Raw genomic sequence first — 19,462 nt, 5'->3', positions numbered from 1 at the left:
GTAAAAAAATATGAAATATTAAGTCAGCCAGAACTGCCTTACCTTACAAGTGTGTCCTGAAAAGTCTAAATTCTGATTTACCATGATTTTGACGTATTTATTTTGGTCACTCATTACATTATATCTATGTTTGGCTTCCAGAGGTGCCTGTGTGTCTGAGACATTGTTTTCATAACCACAGAAAGAGAAAGCCCTGCTGTCTTGTATCTCAGTCAGCATCTCTGTATAAAACCGGCTCCTTATGACATGGATCATGCATATTTCATACATGTCACCGATGCCACAGCTGCTCAGCGGATGGTGGGAGGAGGCTGCGCCGCAGACGCACCGGCCTCTGATTCGCTGGTTGGCTGAGACCTTGTTAAACGCGGATGTGACGTGCAAAGCAGCCATCCAGGGAGACTTTCGGTATTTACCACTGAAGAGCCCGGCGAGGCGAACAGCTGTTCAAGGTCCTCTGCGACCTACACACGGGCTGCCACCTAAACAAGAGTCATGGCGCCCTTATCTTTGCCCCTGTCGTCTGTCCTGAAGCACAGGGACTGTCTCCAGAGGGCGACTATCTTCTGTAATGTGTTACAGGGTTTACAACACCGCCCGCTCAAATCTCGCTTGTGGAAACGGAATCTCGGTGCAGTTGCACATGGAGTCGGTCAACTACTGTCAGACCAACCCAGAGCCATAAACTACGCAGCATCTGCTTGTTGCAGCTCTTCAGACGCTCAGGACATGACAGAGAGGCTGTGGTCTGTTTACAAAGAGACCAAAAGACAGACGGAAGGTATGGACATAATGCAATAAAAACATCAGAGACCATTCATTAGATTCACACACAGCACTGCGGTATATACAGAGATGTTGTGTCCTCATATTATAACCCTGTTATGACTCACCCACTTACAGCAAACTAATACAGTACTGCAGCCACATGGTGGGAACAACGTGCTTTAGTTATAGGCTATGATCATTTGTTTTATATGCATAAATGGTGAGGACAATATACAGTATAACACCTGTCAAATATAATGCAGTCATAAGCAGCAGCCCTGCAATTACAGCCACCTGTTGTGAAGCTTAAAACATGCAAATGTAGTTCATTTTTAGTCAATCAAACCTATTGTTGTATAGGTTGTGGTATTCCTGTAGTGCATTGTACTGACTTTAAAGATTTAGATAGGATTAAAGTAGAAAGGGCAAAACACAACGAACAGAGAGAAGTATCTCATTACCTGCACAATAAACAAAAAAATAAACCGGCAAACAACAGACAATGTGCAAAAAAAAGTACTGAAGGTAAAAGTGGCATGATATAAAAAATATTGCAATGTAAAGTCACCATGATATAAAAAATATTGCAATGTAAAGTGACCATGATATAAATAATATTGCAATGTAAAGTGACCATGATATAGATAATATTGGAATGCAAAGTGACCATGATATAAATAATATTGCAATGGAAAGTGACCATGATATAAATAATATTGCAATGTAAAGTGACCATAAAATAAATCATCTTGCAAAGGTAAAGTGACCATGGTATACATAATATTGCACATTGTAAGTAATCGGAATGGGAATATAAATACAGATAAGAAAAAAATAAAAGTAAAAGTAAAAATAAAGATCTCAGCATATTTGTAGCTTCAAGGAGTAGGAATATTTACATACATCTGCAAATAGGGTAATCACAATGTCAATACCTGTAAAATATAATGCAATTAAATGAAGTAACCATGCAGTTATACTTGGTAAAGCATGTCAGAGATTGGTTGTATGAACTTTGTGGTGGTTATTATATTATTTATCTATTTATCTATCTATTAGTTATTATAAAAAAAGAAATTACAAAGGTGGCAGTACCTTAAACCTACATAGTATGTAAGAACTTCTCATTTCTGCGTACTCTACCAAATTCTAATCGAATTCATGATCACATGTTTAACCTTGATATTCATTAGAAAGAGAGAAATAGTGCAGGTACTCAAAACTAACCTATCCACCATCTTCAGTAAACTTTGTTATCAGATTTACTTCTGCCTGTCCGTCATAACATCGGCATATTATTCACAAATGGAAGAAAAATGACCTCCAGTGTTTTCTCTCGTCTTAGATTTGATTCCAGTCATAGCCACCAACTCAGTCAACCCTGACACCATTTTTGCCAACAATGAGATGAGCCTGCGAGACATAGAGATCTATGGCTTCGACTACGACTACACCCTGGCCTTCTACTCCAGACACCTCCACACTCTCATCTTCAACATAGCCCGGGACATCCTCATCACCAACCACAGGGTGCGTCTGCACTGTCTGACATCATTCTTCTTGGCTGATATGAATTCGTATACTGATTGAACAGAGCACAACAATGTACAAACATGTGTTTCCTTGCGTATCTGTCATATGTGTCAGGTTACAAATAGAAAAACACTGTCACTGTGCAATCAACTGAGGCATTTAACCCCCCAAACATTTTCAGTAGAGATGCTAAAAAGTTGATATTAGAAACTTGTGTTTATTACTGAATGTGTTGGGGTGCTTTGGTGATAATCAACCAAGGTTATGGTTTAAACTGAGGTACAGCTGCCTACCTGCCTACTCACTGATGTTGTAGATGTAGATCTCTGTTATGTTGTCACTGTAAATCTCAAAGAGTTTTTTTTTCTTTTTATATATTAGTATCCAGAGGGTCTGCGGAAGTATGAGTATATTCCTAATTTTGCTGTAAGAGGACTTCACTATGACGTTCAGAAGGTGAGAAGGTCTTTGCTTATTTAACTCAAAGACTGACAGATGTTTTATATTTTGCATTTTGTACTGCAGGCTCAGTGTGAAGATCATTTCTGTGGACATATTGAATGATTTGTAACAGGCACTGCTGATGAAGATAGATGCTTTTCACTACATCCAGTTGGGAACTGTCTACAGGTATGTGTGCACAGTGTCACTTCTCACACCAGGGTGGTGGGTAATAAATAATACGCTGATGACAAATGTGAATTTCACACAACACTGTGTGAGTATAATATTCTTTTGGATGAATGATCAGGGTGGAGGTTTAGTCCATGTCAGATATATTTGTTCACATATTCGTCACCTTTAGGAGGTCGTTCGTGTCGGAAATAACATGCTATGAATATATGGATTTGACATTTTGTGTCTCTTCTACAGGGGTCTTCATCCAGTTCCTGATGAGGAAGTAATCGCCATGTATGAAGGGAGTCATGTACCTCTAGAGATCATGAGCGACTTCTATGGCAAGGTGATGATCATTTCCTTATTTATATAGGACAAGAAACCTACAGAAATAGAAATAACAGAATATAATTATGTTAATTCTTGTCTTGCAGAGTTCACATGGCCACACCATGAAACAGTTCATGGACATATTCTCCCTGCCTGAGATGACCCTCCTGTGCTGCGTCAATGACTTCTTCATGAGGCACAACATCGACTATGAGCCAGTCCATCTCTACAAAGATGTAAAGGTGAACTATCTTGTTATTGTTCTACCATCTTTGATGAATATTTAAGGGAAACTCGGCATACAGAATTTGCCATAATCTGATCGGGTGAGTAACACACAGCTATTTTGTCTCCCAGGGTCCAATATATGGAAAGACTTCCATGTGTAAATAAATATTAAGGTAATTCACATGTTTGCAGTGTGCTGTGCACTCCAGCCATTCAGTACTGTCTTAATTTTAGCTCCGATAAACCGGTTTCTAATTTTAGTCAGGCAAAGCCCGCCTCCAGCCATCTGCGTCTGTTCTCTGGTGGCTCTGCAATTTCAAAGGGAGAGGGACGAGGAATCAGCACTGTGTTCTCCCTTTGAGGGCGTCTGTCACACCGGTCCTGTCTATTCTCTGTCACACTGCAGCACTTTTGACATATCGCTGTCATTAAAAGCTCTCACACACGCTCTGTTCCACGAGTGCCTCTCATATCTTTTCAAGGGCGCCCCGCTCAATCTTTTTCCTGTCAGGCCTGATTTATTATTCAGCATTAACCCTGTCATTTTTCTGCTTACTTTTCTTTTTCCTTTTTGTGAACATCAAATGATCTTTGCATATGATAAACTTCCTTTAAATGTGTGTCTGTTTACTCAGTAGCTGATTCAAAAGTTACACTGCTGGAAACCCTGGGGAAACTTTCTCACTGTGCCACCAAAGTAACTAAACTCCAGGGCCTGCTTTCTTCATATTTAATTTGTATTCAGAGATGCACTTCTTTGTGCTCCCAAGTTTACATACAGACCAATGTGTTGCTACTGGAGCTGAATGCTAACATCCTGACACTGAAGTCATGACTTCTTGGCTCAGGGCTGTTTACTTTTTCCCCTTAACAGGAAGCCATTAGAGATGTTCACGTCAAGGGCATTATGTACCGAGCCGTGGAGGCAGATATTGGTAATACTTTTTGATTCATATTGTTTTGCTTGAGCTGATATAAAATAAATTCCACGGCCACATCTCTGATGTTGCCAAGACATAAAAAGCAATTCAGTAATAATGAAACTGCGATATAGAAATAAAAGCAGTGCTTTGTTTGTGCAAATTCTCTATCAGCCACCCCGCCCGCTTTATCTTCTTCTCTTTTCCCATTTTCCAGAGAAATACATTTGCTACGGCGAGCAAAGCCACGCTGTGCTGAAGAAGCTGTCAGAGCACGGAAAAAAGATGTTCCTCATTACCAATAGCCCATTTGACTTTGTGTAAGTGAGCAAACAGAGTGCGCATGGCTGTCGGTTATTAATTAAAATGTCATGTATCTGTGTACTAACATTTAATTTGTGCTATGCTATAACTTTTAAAGATGGGCAGCCTCACATCAAACAGCTTTTCCGTCAGCAAGTGTTTGTATTTGAGTGCAAGTCATTGACCATGAGCCTCTTTTGAAGTCAGGCTTGATTGCACAAAATGAGCAGCAGAGCGTATCGAACCTCAAAAGGCTTCGCAGATATTAGACCTTCAGTACGTCTTTGATTTAATAGTTTATTACATTCAGACAAAGGAGATGCTGTCCACACACTAAAAATGCACAAATGTTTTGACCTTTACAATCTATCTATTTAGTCATCGTGATTTTCCACATTATTATAATTCTATTTTGTTATTTTGTTTGTTTTTTTCTGTACACGCAGCATCTGTTGTCGTGCATCCTGAAAGACTGATCCCCTCCTTGTTAATCTTCCCATAGGTTAAGGTTATTTGTTTTGTTTTTATAGATGTGTGAGTTTTTCCAAGTCGAGGGTCTAAAGATAGAAGGTGCTGTATGCTGTGCAGATTGTAGAAGCCTTGAGGCTGCTTTGTGATTTGTGATATTGGCCTATATAAATCTAACTTGATAAACCTGCAAGGTCCTCAATGGTCCCAAAGACCTTTCAGTTGATATCATTGCTTATATTAAAGCCTGAAAATTTCAGTGTGTGGACAGTCTCTCCTTTGCCTTTGTTGCTGCTTTGTTGCTGCATCTGTACCAAAGTAACACAGCAGCTTCATTGAATCTTGTTTAAATCCACACTAACATAATACAAGATGGACGTGTTATTTCTGCTGAGCTGCCGTGCCCTCAGCTCAGGTATTTGTTACCTGCATGATGAGCTTTTAAGATGTTGCTGACAAGGTAATCTTTGTCTTTTCCAGGGACCGAGGAATGAACTACATTGTGGGGAAGGACTGGAGGGACCTGTTTGATGTTGTGATTGTTCAGGCTGACAAACCTGGTTTTTTCAATGACAGGAGAAAGTAAGTGTCTGTAGACCATACTATATGTCCACAGCATGTACATACAGGTGTGTCTGTCTGTTTAGGAACTGTCAATATTATAAGAGGTTGACATTTGTCAACATTTGTTGTGTGTCTTTTCCCTCAGACCTTTCAGGCGAGTGACCGACAAAGGTGCATTGCTGTGGGACAGGATTCACAGGTTGGAAAAAGGGCAGATCTACAAACAGGTGAATATCAGTCAACAATGTCAGACAATTTTCTGCTGGAATATATTTTTTAGTGTGTGTGTGTGTGTTTGTGTGTGTGTTTGTGTGTCTTTGATCACTGTAGGGAAACCTTTATGAATTTCTGAGACTCACCGGCTGGAGAGGATCCAGAGTGCTCTACTTTGGCGATCACATCTACAGTGACTTGGCAGTAAGCAGCTTCTAGTTATATTTACCAAGAAAAGAGTCATTATATCGACACAAAACAGTGTAGTATGAAAATATACACTATTATGAACAAAGGGGAACCATGCTCCATTTAAGATGATTGTATTTCTGGTAGTTAATATTTATATCCAGCAAGAAATGTAATTCTCCATCCATTAAACCAGTTACTGCAGCCCTGCATTGGTTTTGATTGACAGACATTTTAATGAGTATAACTGTTTCCTGGTATATTACACCTACCACAGCTACAGTCCTGAGCATCACTGCACCTTATTTACCTTTTTTATACCTGTAACCTATCAACTTGCCAACAGCTTCTCCCATCATCCGCGCTAAACAAACTAGCAGGCATCAGTTTGTTGTTTTGTTTTTTTTACTGCGTCACAATGAGTTATAACGACTTGGATATATGAGTGTGTCTGATCAGCTATAAGTGGTGATAATAAAAGAGAGAGTTTACATCTTTGGCATAATGCCTTGGTGGTGGCAGGCAGCCGGCTGTCAAATATGTCGTCTTGCTCGTTTAAGAAGATGGAACATGGCGTGTGGTTTACGCCGACCCCGGTTTCCAGTCAGCCCGAGAAGAGATCATTAGGCAAGTGGACACAGAAGCAGAAGCATTTCTGAATTGCTAAGGTGTTACAGGCGAGGGAAGGATGGAGCAATATCTCATTTATGCTTCATGTAGTTTTAGTAAAAATCCAAATCTCACTTCTCTGAATCCTTGTCAAAAAAAGATGCACTTCTGTTTTAGACTCTGTGGTCACCTCATATAACTTCATCCAGGCAGGTCTGAAGTCTATTTTCTTTAATCTCATTTCCATAAATACCTTGATTGTGTATTGGGCTGTGAGCCATAATGCATCATTATGTCTACTGTGGCTGTGCAGAGTTCTGTGGCATTGCAGTTGTGCTGCTAACGAGCTGTGGCTGGTATATACAAGGTGTTTATGTCACAGTTGTCTCATAAATATGATACAGTGGCAATACACTCCTATTCAGGCTGTACTGTACCATAAGAACTAGAGTTAAAGAGAAGTCCGGTGTATTATTTATAGCACTCCTTTTCATTTATTACTTGTCAAATCTTGCTGTCCACAGCAGAGTGTGTTCAAGACTGTTCTCCTGGTCCTTTGTTTTCCAGGATCTGACACTGAAACATGGCTGGAGGACGGGCGCCATCATCCCTGAGCTGAGGAAGGAGATCAAGATCATGAACACGGAGGAGTACATGCACATGATGGCCTGGTTACAGGCACTGACTGGGCTTATTGAACAGATGCAGGTCAGGAGACTTTAAAGAAACACTTCCGTCTGTCTTTTGCTTTTTGCCTCCATCCTCCATCCAGTTTCATTTCTATGCACTGCTTCCAAACAGGTCCACAGGGATCCAGCGTCTCAAGCGGTCGTCGAGGAGTGGATCAGAGAAAGAGAAGCCATGAGGTAATGGAGATAACGACTTTTGGCAATCAAGAGCAGTTTTGCAAATGTATTGATCGATCTTGAAATAGTATTCTAACCTCATCATGATGAATGTGTCTCCATGGCAGGGCGCAGACGAAGGACATTTTTAACGGTCAGTTCGGGAGTCTCTTCCGGACGTATCACAACCCCACCTACTTCTCACGCCGACTCTCGCGCTTTGCTGACATCTACATGGCCTCCATCAGCTGCCTCCTCAACTACGACTTACAGCACACCTTCTTCCCTCGGCGTACTCCCCTGCAGCACGAGTCACCCTTCTGGCCTGAACACAGCCCTGCTGGTATTAGCGTCTCCTCCCCGTTCCACAGAGTCGATGGCAATTAGAGAGAGAGAGGAAGTCGGGCTTCAAAAATAAAGGCTAGGATTGTATGATCTCATTGCTTAGTTTTTTTTAAGTTAAGTTTTGAGTCATAGCTTTTTAGAAGATGCATGTGACATTTTAAGATGTGCATAATTGGTATCAATCATGTAAACTATTGACGTTTAAGCTTTAAACTTGTAAGTTATGAACTTCCTCTCAAATAATTAAGTCTTAGGAGGAATCTGCTGTGTTTTTTAAGCCACATTTCATTGTAAACATGGGTAACTTGTATTTTACATTTCCACTGCGCAGAATTAGAATTGTTTAATGCACTGACTGTTTTAGGTTTGAGTTTGTGTTCAGTCTTGGTGTGTGTAAGATAGTGGTGGGTAGGGGTAGTGAGAAATGATACCAACGATACGGTGCACTTATCCAGTCTAAACATTAGGGGGCAGTCACACACCAAGTCTATGTTGGATCTCTGAATTGTACACACTGTCTTTGCTTTTTGTATCCTTTGCCTCTGCGATAAGGAGACTGTTAGAATACTCAGATGTGACATTTACATTACAAACATTGTTGCCTTAATCTCTAGTTCATTTCACTGCAACCTTTATATTTTTGTAATAGATCATAGAATGTGTGGTAATTATGCTTTTTAAATCTCAGTTCATTTTATTTTTGAATTGTGGCACAAATTGCACATTTATGCTCTGAGCTCTTTGTATTTAATTATTTCAACCGGTTCCACACACACGCAACTGTATGTCTGATTTTAGCAGCTAGAAATCTTAATATTTATCAGGGGTGCAAAAAAAAAAAAATAGAGCATCACTGCTATATTTAGTGTTGCTGTTTGATCTGTTGAAAGCAGCAGTGCGTTTTGTGCGTTTGACAGAAATAAATGTGTGAAACGCGTTCACACGTGCTGGAGTGAACGCGTGACAAGAATATATTTTTAAGCTGGAATCTTTAGAGTTTATAGTCATTGAAAACGAAGGAATTCTTAAATACCGGTGGATCTCATGGTTTCTCAATGTTTCTGTGGTTTAAATATGTACCGATGCAGTGTATTTTTATTTCAATATTTATTAAAAAGTAACTGACTTAATGATCTTGCAGAGTGTTATTGTTATGAATTCAAAGTAACTTCATGTGGTTAATTGTTCTGTAATTAGATTTAATTAGCAGGTATTTGTTTAATGAGTGTGTAGTGTGCAATTTTCCCCCTTTTCCATTAGCTGAATAAACATCATAAGAAAGAAATATTTAATCATTTGGAAATTAATTCTGAGAACTAATTCATCCTCCTCCTTAATATCTTTCAACTTTCCAATTAGCATTATAGCTGTGGGTTTATTGGGAGTAATCCCTCCAAATCGTGTTGCGGACTAATTTCCCATATTGCATTTGGGGCTTTCTCTATCAGACAGGTGCACAATCTGACATCTTGGAAAATAAGAGCATTCAAGTGGTTTAACAGGAATCAGCAATGATAAGATCGTCGATGCTGTGTCCTGAGCTTCACTCTCTGGCCTCACAGTTGTTTCACCAAAGCTGGACTTCATTTAGGCACCATGGACAGCAACAGGACACTGTGGACCTCCGGCCCTCATCCTCCATCCACCTACACTGAGGTGGTGACTGTGGCGCCCACCATCTTCCCTCGGATAGGCTACAATATACTTTCTTACCTCATGTTCATCAACACACTGTTATCAGTTTTCAACAATGGTATCGTCATAACAGTGATGCTGAGGAATCCGTCTCTCCTCCAGCCTATAAACGTTTTTATCCTCAGCCTCGCTGTGTCTGACCTCATGATTGGCCTTTGCGGCTCCCTGGTCGTCACCATCACCAACTACCAAGGCTCTTTCTTTATTGGCCACGCAGCCTGTGTGTTTCAAGGATTTGCTGTCAACTATTTTGGTAAGTTGAGTCTTGTGTGTAATGTTTTCGTCTGTGCCTGAAGGTGTTTTGTAAGCTGGCTAAAACACAATAAGATAAAATCTGAGGCTAGAATATCCATCTTCTGAAATATTGTTTCACTTGATTTGATCTCAGGATGTATTCTGGCTTTAAAATGTCAATGTTGTCAGCTTTTGTTTGATGTTTTTCTTTTTTTCTTCAATTCTGCTGTTATCAGATCTTGCAAATGTCATGTTCCTTTCTTTAAAAAAATGTATTATTCTGTGATTCATGGTACACTTTAGCTTTTCCCAGGGCTTTAAACATCATCTCGTGGTCTTCTCATTGGATTGAGTTTGCTCAATTGTGGAATGGAGATTAAACAAACACCATTCCCCCAAGATCTCCAGAAGAAGCTATAAAGTGGACATTAAGAATAGCTTTTTTTGTTTCTCTTTCTCTTCTTAGGTTTGGTGTCTCTTTGTACTCTAACCCTGCTTGCCTATGAGCGGTACAACATAGTGTGTAAGCCAAGAGCTGGCCTCAAGTTGAACATGAGGAGAAGCGTCATCGGGTTGTTTTTGGTTTGGATCTTCTGTTTGTTTTGGGCTGTGACTCCGTTATTTGGCTGGAGCTCGTATGGACCTGAAGGAGTCCAGACCTCCTGCTCTCTGGCCTGGGAGGAGAGATCATGGAGCAACTACAGCTATCTCATCCTCTACACTCTCCTCTGCTTCATTTTCCCTGTTACAGTCATCATCTACTGCTACTCCAAAGTGCTCACATCCATGAATAAGGTGGGCTCATAATGGCTTCTGCATGTTTATTACACTTTTACACATTCATACCTCCATTCTCATCTGTTTGCACTTTACCACCTACAGACTCAAACAAAGTGATTATCTTTTAATGGCTGTAGAATCTGCTTTCTGTTCGTAGCTCAACAAGAGTGTAGAGCTCCAGGGTGGGCGTTCCAGCCAGAAGGAGAATGATCACGCCATCAGCATGGTCCTGGCCATGATCATAGCTTTTTTTGTTTGCTGGCTGCCCTACACGGCGTTGTCAGTGGTGGTAGTTGTGGATCCAGAGCTCTACATCCCTCCACTGGTTGCCACCATGCCCATGTACTTTGCCAAGACCAGCCCTGTCTATAACCCCATCATCTACTTCCTTTCCAACAAGCAGGTGAGCAGTTTATCTGCAGTAAAAACGAGATGTGGACGTAGATAGGAAGTACAATATAAGCACATTTGAATTGCATGTGATGCTCATATATATATTTCCTTTATGTTTATGGGTTATATCCAACAGTTCCGTGATGCCACTCTGGAGCTGCTGTCCTGCGGCCGCTATTTTCCCCGCACGCCCGCCCTTGTCAGCATCCACATGCACTCCATGAACAGTACCCGGGTGACTCCCTTGAGCAGGAATGTCAAGATGAATAGCAAGGTGTTGCCTGTGTGACTCTCTCTGACAAAAGCAAGAAGAAGCTGCCGTGGTTGTGGGTGTTTATTCGGTGTCTCATCAAGGACGCAGACCTGCACGTCTACGGGCCCCATGTCTCTCAGAAACATCTTCTCTGTAACCCAGAACCGATTCAGACCAGAGACTGATATTCAGAAGGTGGACAAAATAAGTGGAAGATGACATACATAGTATTTCAATCCAATACCACAGAAAAAAAGAAATGTTTATTTTGTTCAATTTCTGTTAAGATTGTATAAGAGATGACTTAATTCATCTCCTTCTGAGACTAATTTGTTTTGATATTTTATTGAATTGCATTATATTGCAAGCTGTTCTCTTAGTTGTCTGTATATGTCTTGTGTTGTCTGTCCCATTTTTTTCCTAGAACAATGCAAGTTTTCAGTACGATGGCTTTATTTCTCTGGTTTGCTTGGATCAATAAACTGTTGCCTTTATTTTAGTGTTTGCAGGTGTGTGCTGTATGCGTGTTGTAAAAACTAGCCAAAAAAGAAAGAAAGCACTGACTGAAATGAATGTTTTGTGGCCATTTGATATTCTCCATTTGTATTTGTAAATTTTTAACAGCACTAGGGGAGTGGGACTGCAGAGAGAGACTGTGAGCAAGTGCAACCTTTGACCCCTGATTTTTTTGTCTATAAATAAAATACAGTGGACCTGTTTTCATGCAGTCTGGGAAGAAAGTCACTTAGATGTTTAACATTTTCAGGGTCTTGGGTAATGCATTCTGCATGGCATGAAATATTGATTTATACAGAACAGACTCTGAAACCATTTTTATATCAAGGCCTCTTGTGGAGACAAATACTCTGATTTTTATGTAAATTATACACAACTGCATGGCACCTCTTCCTATGTAATATTATTATGTAAATAAATGAAATCAATGCCAACAATAGACAGCTCCATCATGTCATCAACACTGACAGCTAGGCCAAGTAATGTTATTTATTATGGATTATACAATGTATAAGCTTTCCTGTTGCCACCAGTATATATAAAGGATTTACCCAGTACATAATTTATCAGTTGCAAGGAAATTGCAAAGGCCACATAATATGCTCTCCCCTCAGATTTTGTGGCTGGCTTATACATAAGAATGACATAACATGTTTAAAAATAAATTCTGCAATACCCACAAAATTAAAAATATGGTAAAGTTGGCTTGTTACGGAAGCCTGCTGCATACCTCACCTTGTGAATTTAACAATAAGTCAGTCAGGCAGTAATAGACTTTCTTTTTTCTTGGATGGCCTGCCTCGTGGTCTGTCAATTTCTTATTTGTATAATCTTTTTTTTATTATTTATTTCATCTCTATTGGCAGTTTCAGAGGAGGATTGGACAGTTCAGAGAAGGATGACATAATGGCAAAATCTCCGAGCCTGAATCAAACCAGGACATCGTGACACATCTGAGCCCACACTGAGTCACCAGAAATGAAGATTAACATGCATCGCTGAATAAAGATGATATAAAAGGACACAATCAGAGGGAATTTTAACTGTCGGGTGCAAGAGCAATTGAATCATGAATTTCTGGCTGATTAAATTCACTGTTCAATATCTGGTGATTTGATCTGAGAGGGATATTTATGCATTTACTTTGTTTCACTGACAAGTTGATTGAGTTTATAAGTTTGTTTTCAAGGGGAGTGTGGCGATTAGATTTAATAAACCATAAATTAAATCACTTCTGCAAACTGATGAAAATATTGCTAAACCTCATGAGTAAGTCCTTGTGACAGATCTGTCCCTCATTATATCCAGTCGATATGAACGTCTGATATAAGGACTATGAGCATCAAGAGAGAGTTCATTCTCCCTTTGACTTTGAGTGCTGTGTTTTCTATAATAATATTTGTGTTGTGTCCAATAGTGCTTTTGCAAATATGTTTTATTTTTTAATGGTTTGGGTTTGTTGGTAAAAAATAGTCTGGGTGAATTTTTGTTTTATTGCTTACTTTGTGCTGCTCCCCCGCACTTGTTTGGCATGCTTTATGTAAATATTGTAAGTGAGAATCTGATTCTGAATGAAATCTTTTTCATTTGCAAATCTTTTGTCTCGTTATTTTAGCAAGTTGCTTATTACGTTGTCTCAGTTTATGGCGTGCATCTTTCTTAATAGCAACATTTGATTAGTCTAACATATATCGATTGTCAGGAGGAAAAATGTATTGTGTTGATCTAATCCCAGATTTAGCAGTCCATAAGCTTGCACATTTGTAGCCAAAGAGCATTTCACACTTTATCTCCAAACAGGATTACACAATGTCATGCTATAATCCAGCAGCGGGGCTCCATTTATTTCCTGAGCCAATTCAAGAACTCCCCAGTCACCCACCTGGCATGCTTAATGCAAAGCCTTTAACCTTTGTGGGGCATTGAATTTAATGAAATGGACAGCTGTTCACTTTACACACATGTGCATATCCAATGCGTCACAGTGCCATACTAATAATCGCCATCATTGCAGGCCCTGGTTGGCTTTTCAGAGTTGTATATCAGCATTGCGACAACAGTGACATAACCACTTTTCAATTAACAGCCATTCCTTTTTTTCCAGTTGTCTATGCTGTGAATACACAGCACAGTTTTTAATGAATGTGAACAGTGAGGACTCCCAGGTGACCTGCTGCTGCTGTGGAGTGATAATGAAAAGGGCGGATACTTTGGCGTAATTTGTCCAAGCTGCAGGTTCACCCATTTATATTATTCATTCAGCGGAGATGTCAGGCAAAGCAGTCGTACTGCTGTTTCGCTCAGCATAAGGAGAATGAAGATACAGAACTAAACATGTTGACTTTTTGAACCTGGAGATGAAAGGCGAGCCTACACCAGCATGGGACTCTGGGAACAGCACCATTTGGGAGGAGTACACTGACATCGCCTTTGTGATGGCAAACAGTTTTATTCTGTTGGTCACTTCTGTTGTGGGGATTGCAGCAAATATTTTTGTCATCCTGGCAGTTTATCACCAAAAATCACTGCAGACTTCGAATAATGCACTGGTGGTGAATCTTGCGATTATAGATGTTCTGAGATGTTTAATTGACTGTCCCATTCTCCTAATTATCGTCATGACTGTGTATCAAAAGGGACATGCGGACGAGTTCATCTGTAATACACAAGTGGCCTCTTTCTCTTTCAGCTGCTGCATCCAGCTATTGACGCTGGCCTGCATAAGTGCAGAGAGATATCAGGCCATTGCACAACCCTTCAAAACAAGTCAAAGGCGAAGACGAATTATGGTACTTATTCCTGTTACATGGACTTTAGCTATTGTGGTGGCTGGTTTTTGTTTGATATTTGTGAAGGACTCACCTGTACATGTGAGATGCAAAGGATTACAGAGAGAAAAAGCATCCTCCTATGACACCTTTGGACTTTACATGTTGTTCCCACTCTGGGCTGCTTGCTTTGGCGTTATCATTGGATTCTATGCTCGCATATTTACCCTTGTGAGATCACACAATCGCAAAATATTTGACAAAGGTACTGCTCTTTCAAAAACAGACAAAACGGAAGGCAAGCAGACAAAAGAAGAAAGCGCAGCTGTTGAAAATGGACACGAAAAAAAATCTGAGCAAAACAAAATTGCTCAGGTGGAACCAGTGGCACAAGTTGAAGCAAACTCATTCAAGAAAGATTCCACAGCTGCACTACTGACCTCGACAAACGCCCCACAGTGTGTCTCCATCGGTTCAGAGAATAAAACTCAATTAAAAAATAGGTTAGAGATAACCGACTTTGATACAGAACAACCCCGCCTTCCTGCGATGCAAGCTGCGGCGCAGACTGAGGAGAAACCTTTAAAAACTGAGCCCTCAAGTCTCAGTGCCAAGAAAGTTGAAGCAAAACCATCAAATGGAGATGCTGCTGCTAGTGTTAAGAGCTCAAGCCCAGAGCCACAGAAGGTGTCAAGCAATTTCCACACAGAAATGCAATCCAAAGAGGGAGTGAAAATTGACAAAGCACCCACTGAATTGAAAAAAAACAGCCTCCACGTTCCATCGTCTGCACAGTCACAAAACCTTGAATCCACTTCTGTTTTACTGATTGAACCCAAACAGGCTAAGAGCAACAACAGAGGAGAAACACTGGTTGTTGCTACAGAAGATCAAGTGTCTTCATTACCTGCAGTCTCAAATAATGTCCCTGAAACGACAGAAGCTACGAAACAAAATGTGGAGATGGAAGGTGCTGTTTGCATGATGCCTTCAAAAGCAAGTAAAGAGAGAGCAAGCAAAAAGAAGGAAAGTAAAATGGCTAAGCGTGCTGGCTACATAATTATAACTTTCCTCATATTCTGGCTGCCATTGATCACAACTATCCTGGTGAATTTTGTTGTTCACAAAAACAAGAATACACAGGTAAGTGGCTATAGAGTTAAGATCATTTTTCTTCTGTTGCAGCTGCATTACTGTAAAGTAGGTGTAAAGTAGGGCATCTCAACTGATTCTGGCCTGTGAACTCACTTTTATGTCCCAAAAATGTCATGACACCAGCACTTATAAAGTTGAAAAGATGTAAATTTCAGTATAACATGCTCTCAAAATGTATTTTCAATATGCATAGTCAAACAGATCTCCATATCAAGTGGCCCCCAAACCCAAGGTTGAAAAACTCTCTTCTATACATCTAATTCTTTTTAATATTGTTATTTTTTCAGGTAACAATCATTCGGGATGTGGAGATTCTGTCAGTCTCTGTCGCCTGCATCACATCACTGAGTGACCCAATAATATACGCTGCAGTGAACCCTCAGTTTCGGACAGAGTTTTACAGGCTTAAGAACAGGGTTAAATCCATATTCAATAAGAAATGATTATATTTCCACTTCTTCTTCTTCTTTGTTTGAGTCTCACTAGACAAAATGACCATATTCAATATTCACCATGCAACTGAATAATAAAATGGTTAACATTTGTCGAGTCATTGTTTAAATATGAACTAAATTAAACCCAAGACGTCAAAGTGCGAGTTTCTATTTGGGTATAGGAGGCCTATTATTTTATATGCCGCTGTGTTATATTAGATTTTATGCTGGCTGACGTCTCAGCAGTTACTGAAGACTGCAGAGCAGACGCGCTACATGCTGTGAGAAACAGCTTGGACCAACAAAATCAGCTCAGCGGGAGAGCGCTGCTGAGTTTTCTGTCAAACAATCACTGAGATCTACTTGTCTGTCTCCAGAGACCCTGCAGTCAGGACCCACTGCTGGGTCGGTCAGGTCCTCACATGTCCTTCAGTAGCACCTAATTATTATGTCATCCTGTTATTAGTGATGCTCTTTGACTAATAAGGGAACATATTATGAAATCCATCTTATTGTGTTCTAGTGGAAAAACAAAAGAAAAAGACATTTAATGGATGTTTCAGTAGAGCTACAGTATTTATTCTATCCACTGCACCAAATGCACAATGTGTGATTACTTCTCCCTCTTCCTTCCCTCTTATATATGTACTCCATGACAAGATTTGTATTTCATTAAAAGCAAAGTGTTGCATAATTTACATCATAACATACCAGCCTCATTGTGTTTCCTTCCATCAAGCTCATTTTTACTGACAAACCTCAAACAAGAAGCAGAGACATACTTTTAATAAAACAGAATTCTGCAAAGACAGCATGCAAATCCTTAATTCAACCAGTAAACAGACAGAAATAGTATGCCAACAACTAAATCTAGAAATAAGAGGAGCCAACTTCAAATGCAGTTGATAAAGTTCTAACTGAGATATTTACAATATGAAAAATGTACAAAATGGCCCTTTAACACAGTGAAATCTACCAAGTCTCGCTTATGAATATTACAATGGAATCGATGCTCTACACTCCTTCATATGGTTTCCAGGTCAATACTATGTCCACGTTAGGGTTAGTATTAGTTAAGTGTTGCGGAGAACATTCACTTATATTTCTACCTTGTGACCTAACTAATATGTACCCTGTATAGTTCTCAATATCAATTGTTAATTAATGACAGTGGCTTTCACAAAGATCCATATCAGAATGTCAAATATGTAAGCTAACACAAATTTTTGTCATTTTGACTTTCACTTGTACATTTCACAAACATGTCAGGATGCGTAGTATATTTTACTCATCAAGCGATGACATCAACCAGTTAATGAGTCAGTTAATGAATATTCACAACAGTTATCCATTCCAGCGGATGTATGTTTTCTGAATTTACAACAGTGAGGGGACTATTAGAAGCCAGTTAATTGAGGGGTTTCAAAACAAACTATTTAACTGGGCGGTGAGTGAAGTCGACTGATTTAATATTCACAAAGATGGCCATCAGTTAATGAATATGTGTGCTTTATCATCAGAGGCCATCGTCAAGAGTGACCTTTTAACGTCTGCCTTTCCTCCTTGGAATCAGAAGACAACAAATACAACTACATTACATATTCAAAAATAAAGTTTTTTCTTAGTATTTTTAGGCAACGACGATAACCACGCAATCCCAGCACTTCCTTGCTCTGCTGTGCTTAATGGAGCAAGATCTGCTGGTTCGCTCTTATTTCCAAGGCAGCAGTCCATTCATCATTCTAATACCATGCAGAGTTTGACATCAGATGAGATCACTACTTCAAAAAACCCCGATTTCTGCTAATCTTATAATCCCTCTAGATTATGGCAGGTTGATGCTCGGTGGTCCCTCTCCTCAGCATCTGGTGCTTCTTCAGACCAGTTAGCTGATCAGATAGGCATGACATCTACAAGGCAGATACTCGGACAATGTTGCTCTGAGAGTATGCGGTGGTGGTGGTGGAGCCGTGCCCGTCTGATGAGGTCACCACGGGGGCAGATAGGCTGACCATGGAGGGAGTGATGTAAGGTTCGTCACATTTCAAGGGCATAGTCTCATCGAGTTTGGCATTCAGGCTGGAGCGGCTGTAAGAGAAAACAGAAGATGAAAGAGGGTGAGAAGACTGACCTTGTGAAGGTATTACACAAAGCCTGTGAGCAGTTCTTTTATACATTCTTTCACTGTACAAATGCCACTTGAGAAATATCGATGTTCTTTGTACAGAGTGAATATATAAAGGAGAATCAGCTCCTGTTGCTTATAAAGTTTATTTCAGTGTGGATGTCTGCAGCTTTTGTTACGAGTCTATAGAGAACATGCATATGTATACTGTGTAATTAAAGGTTGAGACTGACTATAATGTATACTCATTTTACACGGTCCATCTTGTACAAACACAAGACTTGTAAAAGCACAGATATTAAATGTGTTTTTTGGGAACATTAAATGTCTCATTTTCTGTCTGTGAATAATATGAACCGTCTTGTTGCATTTGAAATTAAGTCTCACACAAGAAATTCATTTTATCACATGTAACGACAGGCACGCTCGAGTGTTTGCAATTCTCACCTATGTATGACATTTTCACACTGAGATTAATGAGTAGCTCACATGTTTATGAAATCACATGTTTTCTCTCTCACACCGTGTGTTATCAGGAAATACAGATAGCTTAGATTTTACAGCACTTGCCCATGTTTTGAGATATCCATCTCCGAGAACCCTGCTGTGCCGCAGTGTGATAAAGTTGAATGGAATTTCATTTGTGCTGCTCACATCAAAAAATTACATTCAACGGCTCTTTTCAGATACTGTGTCCTAGTTGGACTGGATAATCCAGGGAACAAGCTGTTCAACGGTTTTCACGGAGAGAAGAGACAATTTCTTTGGTAGAAAAGCAGCTATACTGAAAACTGTGCAGACTGTGGATTATCAGGAGTAGCAGGGACGGTGTTTGAGGAGGGAGGCGTTGCTGTTTTTCTTTGAGCTTCCTTTGAGCAATTTCATTGTGTTGGATTGGAAGCAGAAATCTCAGAGACACATATGTTTGAACCAAAAATAAAACTAAAACTATCTTAAAGATAAGTACCAGTAGAGGTCAAAATAATTCTGTATTTAGGAAACCCAACATGTCTAAAAATCACTCATGCTTGAAAACTATAATCTCTTTAATTAAGAAAACCAGCCGTGAGATCGTTCAATAAATTATGGTTTTTGAAAGATACAAACTAATTATCTGATATCTGAAAATCTAGAAACCAAATATGTAGAAAATAATGTATTTTTTTTCTCATTTAT

The 19,462-nt window shown here is 39.7% G+C and overlaps 3 protein-coding genes across 4 annotated transcripts in view; 2 read left to right on the top strand and 1 right to left on the bottom strand.

Moving 5' to 3' along the window:
- Positions 1-370: 370 nt before the first annotated feature.
- Positions 371-9,066, top strand: nt5dc3 (5'-nucleotidase domain containing 3). The gene is made up of 14 exons (XM_010757278.3): positions 371-781; positions 2,114-2,298; positions 2,683-2,757; positions 2,876-2,931; positions 3,175-3,265; positions 3,354-3,491; positions 4,352-4,412; positions 4,615-4,717; positions 5,649-5,750; positions 5,878-5,959; positions 6,063-6,149; positions 7,311-7,451; positions 7,545-7,609; positions 7,717-9,066. Exons 1-14 carry the CDS (start codon positions 496-498, stop codon positions 7,973-7,975), a joined length of 1,731 nt encoding a protein of 576 aa, XP_010755580.1. The 5' UTR covers positions 371-495; the 3' UTR covers positions 7,976-9,066.
- A 463-nt stretch (positions 9,067-9,529) lies between these two features.
- On the top strand, positions 9,530-11,564 carry parietopsin. Its single transcript, XM_010757333.3, has 4 exons — positions 9,530-9,881; positions 10,329-10,657; positions 10,800-11,045; positions 11,172-11,564. The coding sequence occupies exons 1-4, from the start codon at positions 9,530-9,532 to the stop codon at positions 11,322-11,324; spliced, it is 1,080 nt and encodes a 359-aa protein (XP_010755635.2). The 3' UTR covers positions 11,325-11,564.
- A 5,162-nt stretch (positions 11,565-16,726) lies between these two features.
- The window catches only part of LOC104940628 (potassium voltage-gated channel subfamily D member 2), a 31,332-nt gene continuing 28,596 nt past the window's right edge, over positions 16,727-19,462 (bottom strand). For both annotated transcript variants that reach the window (XM_010757280.3, XM_010757279.3), the window contains one exon: positions 16,727-18,249. In XM_010757280.3, the coding sequence (XP_010755582.1) occupies positions 18,072-18,249 (178 nt within the window). In that variant the 3' untranslated portion in view covers positions 16,727-18,071. The remainder of the gene's footprint in view (positions 18,250-19,462) is intronic.

The sequence above is a fragment of the Larimichthys crocea genome, chromosome XXI, assembly GCF_000972845.2.
Source record: "Larimichthys crocea isolate SSNF chromosome XXI, L_crocea_2.0, whole genome shotgun sequence".
Taxonomy (NCBI): domain Eukaryota; kingdom Metazoa; phylum Chordata; class Actinopteri; family Sciaenidae; genus Larimichthys; species Larimichthys crocea.
The sequence above is the reverse complement of the archived record's forward strand: the minus strand, read 5'-3'. Positions and strand labels throughout refer to the sequence as shown.